General features: G+C 37.9%; 1 protein-coding gene across 7 annotated transcripts in view; it reads right to left on the bottom strand.

Annotated features, from left to right (window-relative positions):
• TMEM117 (transmembrane protein 117) overlaps positions 1-13167 on the bottom strand; it is a 194732-nt gene that overhangs the window by 33172 nt on the left and 148393 nt on the right. For all 7 annotated transcript variants that reach the window (XM_010413606.4, XM_039571327.1, XM_019279911.3 and 4 more), the window contains one exon: positions 5689-5848. In XM_010413606.4, coding sequence (XP_010411908.2) covers positions 5689-5848 — 160 coding nt within the window. The remainder of the gene's footprint in view (positions 1-5688; positions 5849-13167) is intronic.

The raw sequence follows: 13167 nt of genomic DNA, 5'->3' as shown, positions 1-13167 counted from the left end.
TTCAGAAGTTTTTGTCCTTAATGGGAGGTTTTTAGAAGGATATTTTCCTTTAAAGTTTGGCAACTTCCGGAACAAGCTATACATCAGTACTTGTTAGGAAACAAAAAAAGCTTATATAACACTCTTGAATCAAATGTACATCTGAGAGAGTTTACTCTGACAGGAATGAAAAATTATTATATATATCCTGTTTTGTCTGTGAACAAAAAATCATTTCTTGCTTATCTGTTTCAAGGGAAAACCACTATACCTGTATATTCTGTTTAAAGTGTAAGTCAGGATGCCCTCTGGTTTGTATACATGTAAATGAATTCTATCAAATTACTGAGTGGAAATCCAGTAAGTCACATCAAATTACATTTCCAGACTTAAATAGATTTTCTAAAAAAAAAAACCAAAACAAACAAACAAACCAAACTCTAAAAATCAAGTCTTCATACACTTTATGTAAACAAGACCATATTTCTACTCAATCTTTAACTATCCAACCAAATTATATCTTCTTCTATGCATTTGCTGTTGGGTGCTATGTTTTTTAATGTACTCAAACATCCCACTAGATTTTAATCAAAACATTTTGATTGATAATATTTTTGTGTTACAGTTTAACAATGACATCTACAAAACATAATTAACATTACAAAGTAGATAAATTAAATGGTTGATTTGTAGGGGTTTTGCCTTTTCTTTTGCCCCAGAAGATATAAAGAACTAGAAGCAAACATACAGGAGATCCTAAGCATTTCTTAATCTTCTAATTCCCTTTATAAAACTCTATGACAGACAGAAGACCAAACATTCTGCAGAAAACAAAACAAAAAAGAGAAATTAAATATGTTGATTTTCAACTGCAGTGTCATGTTAAAGCATGACAGTTACGTGTTAAAGCAATTTACATACAAAAATCCTATGAAAAAGATTTGAAAAATCCACCTGCTGATATCCCCATATCTACATAGGCAGAGATCCATCATTAGTCATAAAGTAATATTGTTCATCATCTCAGTCTCTTTGACCTTCATTTCTTTCAAGCTACCCTGGAGGACAAAATACTATTCTCTTTATTTACAAATGTAATCCCATTTGATATTAATGGAATTATTTTGCTAGTGTAGTTAAAGATTCACTTACAAGAGCCTTTTCAAAGAATCTTTGTGGTACATAAATGCTGTCTGGCTTCTGTCTGTTCCACTCATCAGCTGCAGAGTTTCTTAAGTTTGTTGAAGAATAAATTCTTCTTCTGGTATCAAATACTATTTTCAGGTAATTTTTAAATCACTCAGACATTGTATCTGATTGTACTGCCAGATAAAAAGTTGCAGTAAGTTTTAAGAGTTGCCATGGGACTTTCAAAGTGTTCAGCAAGTGAGCTACAGTGTGTAACTCCACACAGTACTGAAATACTCCATGGTCTTTCACAAATCTGTAGAAACCTATAACCACTCACAAAAGACACTACAGTGATGAAACTATTCAGCCACCTCGGACACATGAGGTTTAATAATTCAGCCACAACCGTCTTCCATCCATCACCAAAGTCACTAAGAACATGGCATCATAAAAGTAAAAATAAATAAACAAATAAAAGGCAGTATATAGACTAATACATGAGTTACTGTCTACTTGCTCAAATAGAGGTATTTGCAATATGGGATTATAATTCAATTTGTTTTTGTATTTACTCCATTAATTGACAGCTTTTCCTTTACATCTTTGAGAAAGAGAACTAAATACGAGAACTTTTCATTAAAATAGTAAAAAGTTTTATTACATGTTAATAGCATTACATTATACACATATCCAGCTTTAATATATGTGGTCTGGCACGCAGTCTGAAGCTAATGCTAAAAATCTAATGAGGTCCATGTACAGCAGTGAATGCTATGGGGGCCAGGAATATTCATATGTTGGCATCTTGCCATCTCAGTTATAAGGGTAGGCATAATTTGACCCATTGTGAAAATGCCTTCATCACTTCCATACTGTGAAGAAAACCCAACAAACCTGTAGGGTTTTTGCTTTCTTACTATAAGCAAGCCCATGTCCTTTAAAACGAACTAATGCTCACCTATATTTGGACTAAGTTTGACCTGTCATTTTTCAGAGAGAAAAGACACAATCTGTATTTATTACGAAATCTCTATAGTTAAGAAAAATCAGTGTTTATATTTACACTGGATAATGTTTGGAAAATCACAACTGGAATATAGGCCTCTCTGCTGCCTCTCAAACAGCCTAAAATAAGTGTTATCTCTGATACACTATCCTAGACCCAGTGAAACTTAAATTCCTTTCAAACCATGGCCAGGCAGCAGAAGGAGAAGTGGAGATCAACCTGTCTGTGTGAATCAGACACCATCTGAAGATCTCAGTGATAAAATACTGGCAGAGAAATGCTACTTTGTCTCCTTTACCAGCAGTGGAAATAGCTGAGCAGAATCCTTGCAGAGCTGCAGCTCTGGACTCAAGCCATGCCATCTTTATAATCCTTTTTCTGGGTTTGACTTAAGGGATGGTTATTGGATTCAACATATCAGTATATTGAGTCTATTTTCAGTGGAGAGAAATGTGCACCTCTAAGAGCCTGCTGCATCTTACCCTACTGTAGATGTTTGAAACCACCCCAACTATACCTCGATGGCTCTGCTGACTGTAAAGATCAGTAAGTAAAATCAGGTGGAGATGTATCTACAGCAGCCACCTAAAATAAGCACTCAGGGTCCCTTTCCTTCATTCCAGGGACAGCAGATATGAAGAGATGTGTCCCAGCAAGGTACGAGCACAGTCTGAGCGAAAAGCCAGTCACACTATCCAATGAGGTCCTGCTGTTGTCCTGAAATCTTCCATGATCTGTTTTCTTGGATTGTCTTAATATTTTTGTAGTCATAACTTTCATATTGACATTTCAGTCACATGTCCCTGTCTTCTACTGTGTTTCTCATCCCTGATCCATCCTGAGAATATCCAGTGGCCCAGCTGGACTAGAGGAAACTTTGCACACTTCAAGAAGGGTGGGACTGAGAGGCAGATAGAGTTTGTTGCAGGATGGAAACCAAAGGTAAATTTGTGCATACACTTAAGCATCACTCACATATAACTGTCTGTAAGATTTAGCTGTCTGTGTTATCCTCTGTACCTGTCTGCCTAGGTTATGTTAAATTGAAAAAAGGCAGCTTTCCAGGGCAGAGATTGCTCAGGAATTAATTTTTCTATGCTCTATGGAGGGCTTAGACAAGTATTAAATTATAATAATACTAAGAAGGCATAACCAACATTTACAATTATGTGAATATTTTTCACAGCTTTAAAAATGGATTTCCAAACTCAATCGGTTTTCTCTTGTTGCTGAACAGTCACATGCTGAACACATTTGCAGTGTGGATGCTACCATTCAGAGGGACAGAAAATGCCTGTACTCAAAAACTAGAACTGAATTAATCTGTGCTCTTACTTAACATTAGCCTCAAAAAACCCCTTCTTAATACTAAGCATTCCTTTTGGGGGTTTTTTTTCCCTAATTTTGCCGTTTTGTTGCTAAAGCTTGTTAAGTTATGAAAAAAATCTGTGAAACAGACAGAATTTCTAAAGACATGTAATTCTATAGCATACTTGAGTCAAAGGATCATGATCCTGATGGTCTTCACTTGTGGAGGGCAACAAAGATGATTAGGGAACTGAAGCATTTCTCTTGCAAGGATGGGCTGAGAGAGTGGGGCTTGTTCAGCCTTGAGAAGAGATGACTGAGAGGGGACCTCACCAGTGTCTACAAGTATCTGAAAGGAGGGTGCCACGAGGATGAAGCCAGGCTCTTCTTGGTGGTTCCAAGCAATAGGACAAGAGGCAATGGGCAGAAACTGATGCACAGGGAGTTCCACCTGAATATGAGGAAGAACTTCTTTACTGTGCAGGTGACCATGCACTGAAACAGATTACTCTGAGAGGTTGTGGAGTTTCCCTCACTGAAGATATTTAAGAACTGTCTGGACACAATCCTGTGCAATGTGCTCTGGGATGACCCTTGCCTGAGCAGGGAGGTTGGATCAGATGATCCATTGTGGTCCCTTCCAAACGTCCCCATTCTGTGATTCTGTGTGATTTAATACTTTGCTCTCTCAACATGAGATTATTGCAGTAGCAATGTTGAACTACGCCATAAATAAAATGTGCCAACATATTTTCACAGTCCAAATAAATAACTTCAAGTAAATAAATAACTCCATCACACAAAATCACTTAGAAATGAAATTAAAAAGAGCCTCTTGCTTTGTATTATAAAAATATGGAAGAGTGCTCAGGACAAGCTCTTTCACGTAAAATTCTTCTCTATATTCAGCAACTCCAAAGTCAAAATACTGGAATTTTATTTTTCAAAGTCAAAAGGATAGTTTAATAGTTATTTTGTATGAAGACAGCTCTGCTTTTCTACCCAGCATGCAATATCAAATAGCTTGATACATCCTTTATTTTCATTCACACTTTCAATAAGGCTCTGTAAAGTACAATCATTTAGTACACATTCTCCTGAATCTTTTTGAAACATCAAACAAAATGTAAAATTCAAAAGGAGAGAAAACAAAGCACCAGCAATCTTACAAGAAAAACAGTATTTCCTTTCTCATCCTCCCAGTTCTAACCATGAACCACAGTGAGCACTGAACAGTGGTGGACATTAGGAAACAAAACTGAACTATAGGACTCTATGCAGCTTTAAAGTCCTTGTACAGCAGTGATAAAGTGAGTGCCCCCTTGAGTAACTAATGATAGTTACTCAAGTAACAGATAGCTTTTTAAAGAGACCTAAGTGTCTCAGAAATACTCTCCGCTGGCAGAGCTAATAATATACTGAAGAGTAAGGACCCATTGGTTCTTCTCAAATTCTTTTCTGACCTTCAGTTCAACAGTCTAACATGTCTAGGATTAAGAACAAAAGTCATGGGCCTTCAATGCTCCTCTTCCTTCCCGCAGCCCAAATGACCTAATTTTTCACAGAGCTTTGGGTGAATTCACGAAAGGCTCAAACCACAGACAAACACAAAGGGAAGAGAACAGCACCACATGAAGAAGGTTTTTGGCCACATACACGTGACCCAGATTCCTTTCTTAGCAGCTAGATTCAAAGGAGCACACATCAGGCAGATTACAATGAATTATCTTCCCACTTAAGCTTTCAGGCAGAACTCATTACACTACAAGGACCTGCCATCAAGTAACAAAATTTTCACATGAAAGTGGAAAGCTGAATCTTAACAGCAATTACTAATTTTCATCTATTAAAGTATCTTAGTGTGTGTATACCTAATATAAATGCTTGAAATGGGGAAGTATTTCTTTCTTGTTTGTCCAAATTTATCTCATTTCCTAAGAGAAGATTTGAATTTACAAAACAACCAGCTTCTGTTTCTTTTCCTGATGTAATTTTTGCAGAAAACACTTTCTAATTTGGAAAGACATGGAGTTCTTACCTAGTACCCTAAGAAGAGAAATCAGCAATATTTTCACAATAAAAGGCCAGTGGCCTTTTCTGCAAAGTTAACTGAGAATGATGTTATAAAATGCCCCTACTAATAGTGATTGCAAACTAAACATTTATTTAACTTTTTGTAGCCTTATCTAAACACCATTTGCTCTAGAGGAAATAGAGTGACTAGGCAGCCTCAGCAGCCTGAGTGGAACATTAGGAGAGTGTACCTGCATGACAATAAGAAGGTCAAACACCAAGATGAAAGAAGCCAAGAAGGCTCTTGAGACCTCATCACTTGGCAGAAATCCACGATTCAGCTTGTCCCAGCTGATCCAGTCAGTAGTGATGACAAGCACAACTACAGAGGTCAGAGTAAACAGAACCGTCCTGGAAGGAAGAAAAAAATAGTTCAGAGAGAATACGATAGTAATGAAGATGCATCATTCTATTTTATCTGTCGTCTAATGGTCAACTATTATTTTATCAGTACTTTTCCAAGGATGAAAACAGACCAAAGAAAATTAAGTGCACAAACAAATCTTTTTCATTTAAAAAATGATTCTTAGTGAAAAGAAATTTAGTAGCTAGTACTAAGCACGTTGCAAAATTAGGCTGGAGTATATCACTCTGGTTCTTCATTCCATATTTTTCACTGAAGATGAAAACCAATTAAGTAAAATAGGGGAGAAATAAAATAGGAGAGAAGTAAAATGTACCAAGGCCTGCATGGTCTAGGCCAAATTCAAATCAACTAATTGAGAGAACATTGTTTAAGGCACCAGAGACATTAGAACCTTTGAAAATCTTTTCTAAGCTGTAGGAGCTATAAGACTCTAACTGTGAAGTCTAATTTTTATACAGAAACATGTCTTCATAAAAAAAAATTTCAATGCACTAAATGTTTAGTAAATTCTGGGAATTTTAGAAAGATTTTGCTTTGTATTTTCCCAGATGTCATTTGGACAAGTTTTCAACAATTTTATGACTTTTCTGAGAAGTCAGTGAAGAGTGAATCAAAAAAGTATTAAAGCCTCCATATAAAAGCTATGAGAATTCCAGAAGATACATGTGACTAATGCATACAATTCTGGAATGCAGTATTTAAGAAAATACCTTTCTCACCTACCCCTGAAAAATACCTCTGCATCATTTCCAGGAGAACTTTGGTGATATCTTACAGAGTTGGCAGCAGTGACTGATTGAATTTCTCGTTCTGTGGAAGCTGGAAAATTTAGCTGGTAGTTTAAGGGTGAGCAAGGCTTCTTCCAGTAGCCATAGCTGTCAGTAAATCTGTGCTATAATAGTCTTTGAAATGCCCATATCAAAATCTGAATGCGTGCACATGGCTAAATAATTGTGGCAGGGTGGACTTTTTTCTACAGTAATAATATCTCATTTTCTTCATCTACCAAGGGCTGTAAAATAAAGTGAAGAATATTTCCCATGACACTTCTAAACAGGACAAATACTCAGCAGAGGAGAAAAAAATCTGTACACCAGTGGTCACAGGCTACCAGTCTGTATGCATTTCTTTTTATACAGCAGCCTTGTCTGTGTCTGTGAGGAAGTGAAAACAAATATGCATATAGGCAATAGTATAATACATTTGGACTCCTAAACATCATTTTTCTGTGACATGATGGGCTGCACTTCTTCAGAATGTATTGAGACACAAAATTACTTGATTGCTACCACCTTTACCTTCGAACATTTATTTTTGTTCTTAATAAATTAACTCAGTTACATGCAACACTATGGTTGACACCCTAACAATTTCGCTCGAAAGAATTATGGGCATCTGGGCAAACAAAAAACCAATGAATTAGGCATATTAGATGTAATTAGACCTAAGCAATAGTCAAGCTTCTTATCCCAAAACATTTGCTTAGCTACCATCTCAACTGTCAGTACCTGAACCTGACTGTCTTTTCTACAAGCTCCACTTTGGCACAAACCCAGAATAGTTTACTTTGGGAAGACAATTCTCTCTCTTGCGTATAGTCTCTTGAGACACACAAAGGTGTTTTCTCCTACTTATTTCACCTTCATATCTGAAATTCTCATGGTTAAGGTTCTCACTTTACCTGAAAAGTTCTCTAGAAAGAAAACAATCCTCAGCGCTTGTCTGCTGGCCAAGGCAGACTGACCCAGCCACTAGGCACCCTGAATTTTCTTGACCTCATTCTGTGGAACCACCTCTCCTGGGGCAGAGGAAGTTTAGAACCATAATTCAAATTTGAGTATTTTGCTATAGGAAGCATATACCCAGAAGTTATGCTCAAGACTATTCTGCCTCAGTCCTCTTGAATTATGCATTTGCATTTGGAGCAAGAGTTCAAAGCATGGAAGGTCAGACTTTTGCATGTAGACAAGCAAAGCCAGACATATTTTTATTCATGCTTCATTGACATGCATGCAAAGACCGATGTGTGTGCTCAAGTCCTGATTTCCTTGAGGAAATGCATATGCACTTAGAAAACTGCTTTGTTATTCATCCTGAAGTGTCAAATAGGGAGGGAAGGGAGCAGAAAATGGGCTGCTAATAGAATAAGAAAATGTGAGACCAACAAAAAGGTTAGAAATAGACTTTTGAAATGGTTGCACTAAACAGCGTAATTAGCACTTGGTTGTATTTTTGACCTATGATACTGGAACACAGCAAGATATTCAATATATGTTTTCGGAATTGTGATAAACTGAGCTTGTTTGGGTTGGAGTTCAGTTCACTTCCTGTGAAAGTACAGTGTTCTGGAGATTAAGAAAAAAAAGAAAAGATGAGGGCTTCATTTAACTTGACATAACTTGTATTGGATAAACCAATGTGAGCTGCCCTGCAATATCTAGCCCAGCGTAATTTGCCCTTTATTCTGCAGTGCACATTACTGAGAAAGAGCTACACTGTCAAACTATTCACAGCATTGCTGGCAGGACCTCTCCTCATTACAGAAGGGGAAAGGCTACAAGGTGAAGGGCAAGAGAGGACTGACTCTTCTCTGTACCAGGCATTAAGAATTGCAATTTCTATCTCTAGTTCACAAAGGAAATACACTTTTATATTTCACTTCTAATTCTAGCTTACTGTATTAAATGATTATGTGCCCTGGGCACCTATTCAGCTGCAATAACACACATTTTACAACCTACTGCATAGTCCTTAAGAGTGTAAATAAACACTATCCAGACCAATAGCATACTGAATAGTTAAAATTATTAGGCAGGTCCAAAAAAGTCACTACTGTGCTTATCACTGCCAGTGATGATTTAAGATCCCCAGTGCTACACTGAACGGGGGGGGGGACAAAAGGGAGGAGGCTGAAAGAGAAGAATTTTTACTGCCAGAAACCTCTCAAAAAATAGGCAAATTTTTAGACTGTATATCTATAATAATCTTTGATTGCCAGGACTGAGTTTGGTCTTGAATTTGTCAAACCAAATCACTCATGCTGAACTGAATCCATACTACAGGCCCTCATTTGTCAACAGAAGACTAATCTAGTTCTCAAAAACTTGGCAAGGTCCAAAACAGATGTATCTGCCTTTCTCCTCCTTTCCACAACACTTTCTTGCACTATAAGCTTTGACCAAACTGACCAACTTTAAATCTATCACCCAGCATATTATACGTTATGAGAGATTGTGAACCACATGGACCAGAAGCCTGAGAAGGTTTTGGTCACTAGTGGTGGTTCCCTTGTGGCAGACAGGGTCATAACCTAAACCCTGTAGAGAGAAAACACAACGAAATGCTGTGATCTTATGTCCTGGGTGCTTGGAGACACGTTCTTCTGCTGTTCAGCATGTCCTACCACCCACACCAGGAACTTCCTAAGCAGAGCCCATGAGGTCACGACTCATTCTCTTGCAGCCCCAAGGCAGTACCACAAAACCAGCCATAGCACACCCTCTCCAAACCAACACCAGAAGTATCTTTGACTCCATGCAGACACACCTTCAGGAATCAGTCTGTTATTTGCCTGTACTGAGCGAAAAACTGAACAATCCGGAATTTGTCCCTGGAAAGATAAAAGACAAGCTAATAAATGCATACATGTTCACAAAACATTTAACATGGGAAACAAGAACTGTTTCCAGTCTGAGTCTCACGATTCTTCATGTCTAAATCAGCAGGGCAAAGTATATCAAAAACGGATTCTGGTGTGTGATGGCACCTCATTTCTCAAACTGTAACATAAAGAAAATGAAGTTTTTAATTCAAATGTTAAATACAATTCTTTGCACAACACTACCTTCCCTTACTTGTGACTTTGAGCTGCTCATTTTTAGAGATATTTAGAATTTTCTTGTCTTATATGACCCTCTGCCATATCTTTCATGATGCTACAGCTTTGATGATCAGATAGTAATTCTGTTGAGACCAACGGAAGAGATGAAAGACAAACTTTAGTTGTTTTCCTCATTTTCATTTTGTCCTTTTTGAGAAGCAAAGAGCATTATCTTGCCCTTTGACTACACCTTTTCCAGAAAAAACCACCTACCTGTGCCTAGTCAAAAGTAGCTCTTAGATTTGTATGACACAGTATTCTGAGAACTTTTCATCATAATTTCACACATAATTGTCACTAAGCTAGATCATTTGGAAAACATTAGACATTGCTACCAAGGATTCCAAGTATTGCTTAATACAATGTTTGTTTGGGATGGGACACTTTAGACAGGACCAAAGAAACAGTCACGCTCCTTAGGGCTGCCCTTTGTGGGAGTGGAGTGTCTGCCATTACTCCTGTCCCCACCCACAGCATACTGCCAGCTCCTGGCAGGTCTCTGCACTTCCCTGGGGTTTCCCCAACTCAGAAACCACCCCCCATATGTCACAATCCCTCACTCTGCTGTGGAATGCACCTGCACTGGTGCTGATTGCCTTGGCAGTTTCTCACTACCCAAATAGCTGCAAATACCCTGTGAAAATAGATACAGAGAGGGAACAACAAATTTTACTGCTCTTTATATTTAAAAATGCTTTCCAGTCCTCAGGAAAGAAAGATCATCCATCGAGTCAAATACTCTACATAATTTTTAATCTCAGATTCAGCACTGGCCAAATATACAATTGCACAAGGTACAATAACTATAAAGAACAATGCTCCTGCAGATGTTCACATACAAATGCCAACAATTTTTATTTTACTTGTTTTAATTAAGAAAGGCTCTGTTATTTAATATGTCAAAAATAGCAACTCTAAACCCATTTAAAATAAAATATTTAGTCTGCCTGTTGCTTGGTGTCAGAACCACTTCTGCAACTAAGCAAATATAAGGGACAGATGCTCTGCTGGTGAAAAGCATCTGTGTTCCCTGGGGCAGCATAACTTCAATGCTCCAGCTGGCCACTGCTCTTCTGCCCCCACAGGACAGTCCTCTGAAAGATGAGAGAGCAGGGACTCAAGATTTCTGCCTTTATCAGCAGCTACTGCAGTGCCACAGAGTGACACAGTTGGTGCTGAGGATCCCGTATTCACTGCATTTGTGTAGCGTGGGCTGACCTGAGCACCCATCCATAGCTGTAGCACACCAGGTGTGATCCCAGAAAGCAGTGTCCGCTTCAGATGTATCCAGAAGAAATGCCACTCGTGCACCCCAGAGCAATCCATACTATTAACCAAAGGGCAGGTGGAGAGATAACTGGCAGATCCTCTTCAGAAATCTGCTACTGAAGTGAATTGGCAGTACAAACAGACCCTAGAAATCTAGGAATATTTGGAGAGTTAATTACATTGGATCTCTTTCGCTAAAATAAGGTGCTTGATCCTGATGGAGACAAGTACATGGCAGACATATGGAACAATACTACTGCCAGATTTCAGAGCACTCCCCATGGCATGCCCTGCAGGTGTGAATAAGTGGGAGAAATTATATTAATGCAGATTACCACCAATAAGACCTAATTATCTGAAGTTAAATATCAATTAGAAGAAAATGGTTTATAATTCAAACTTTGAATTGCATTATCTTTTTAAAGTCCTTGTCACCACAATAGTGTATGTCTGACTTCTGCTCTGTTGAAAGTAATGGGTAAGTAATTCAGCATTTGCCACTAACTACCAATTCTGAAACACCTGTTCTGAAACATTCCCTATGTTCTCTGTGGCTCATAACTACTTATTAATAGCAGATACTGCACATTTTGAGAACCATACATTCCCAGTTAAGACTTCTAAACAGTGCTTGTTGTCATTCTGACTGGTAAGCTAAAGAAATAGGACACTGCAGAGTATAAAGGATGCTCTGAGTTTGGCAAAACTGGAATTGTTTATTCTGCTTTTTTATACATTCACTTACTAATCCTATGGGTTTTCCAAACCACAAAGATGCAGGAACAGCAAGGTTGGGGCCTTGCTGGGATCGCATTGGCATGCCTTTTCCAACCCCAGTGTTCCTAGTGCTCTAGGCTCTTTGACTCTCTCAACCCTAACCCAAACAACCTTTCCCGCAAACCTTGCTATCTTTTGACTGTAACAGTTGCGATTTTATTAGAGTGTATCAATATGATTCCAGAGCTATCTGGGATTTTGCACAAAGATTTGTATAAAGCCTGAAATTACATTTATGTTAATATATAAAGGAAACATTTTGCTATGTTTCCTGTAATAAAATTAATAAGATTAGGTAATGTAATCATATGGTGAAATATTAGAATTCTAGAGAGCATAATTTTTTTATTACAGGTAGAAGCATCTTTGAGTTTCCTTTTGCCACACCATTAATTTACTAAAATGAAATTGTTATCTATTTCAAACAGCAGCTCATTTAAATTAAACTCATCACCATAAGCTTAAGTTTCAAATGCCATTTCCTATCTGTGACACAGAAAAGCAAAAACAGTTTATGAAAGTTCATGGTCTTATTTGTAAAAAACATTTTCTTTCACCCTATGTCATATGCAAGTTAGTATAAGACTCACATGAAACATATCCAAGGCACTCTAATTCATGTTCAACTTCCAAAGTTAGAAGTTAATTGCTTAATTCCAATAGAAAGCATTTGGAAAAAAACCCAAGTCAAAACAAAAAACCAAACACAATTCTATATAAGATAAAGAGAAGCCATTTTTCTGTTTTACTTTCAGATGGATACATCACTTATTTTGTCAATGGAATGGGGAGTTGAAGACAGCTGCTCAAAAAACAACAGAAACAAGATTTTGAAAAATATTTTCAGAGCATCAAATGTGCCTTAGGATAGACCTGCCTGGCAATTTTTCAGTGAAAATGGTTTATATTCAGACAAGGGCAGTTCATCAATATGCAAAATTTACCTGCGAAAGGGATGATTTCTGTAACGTGAGGGAAGCTGTGTCAGAACTGGGCACAATTCCTGCACCTCACTGTGGCTGAGGAGCCAGGAGTTCGGGCAGTATCTCAGTTACACAAGATGATACAAACAGTGCGGGGGCCATTTCCTGTTCCGAGTAAGTCAGACCAGCTATTTGAATATTAGTGCTAATGAGACCAGCTGGATGCACTAACAAGTAGGTTTTTGCATGCTGCAGATTACTGTTTGTTCAGACTCTCTCTAGCTGGAGCTGGTCTGCTTGGTATACATGAGTCAACATTAGTCATGACATGAGTCAACCATTCTCTGGACAGAGATTTCCTACACCCACGTGTCTTAGTGCATAGGTATTCCCATGGTAAGTCCCTGGTAAGAGTGAGGTAAAGGCTGTTCATCAGAGCGGCAAGACATGGGAT

The sequence above is a fragment of the Corvus cornix genome, chromosome 1A (genome assembly GCF_000738735.6).
Source record: "Corvus cornix cornix isolate S_Up_H32 chromosome 1A, ASM73873v5, whole genome shotgun sequence".
Taxonomy (NCBI): domain Eukaryota; kingdom Metazoa; phylum Chordata; class Aves; order Passeriformes; family Corvidae; genus Corvus; species Corvus cornix.
This window is presented reverse-complemented; position numbering and strand designations above follow the sequence as displayed.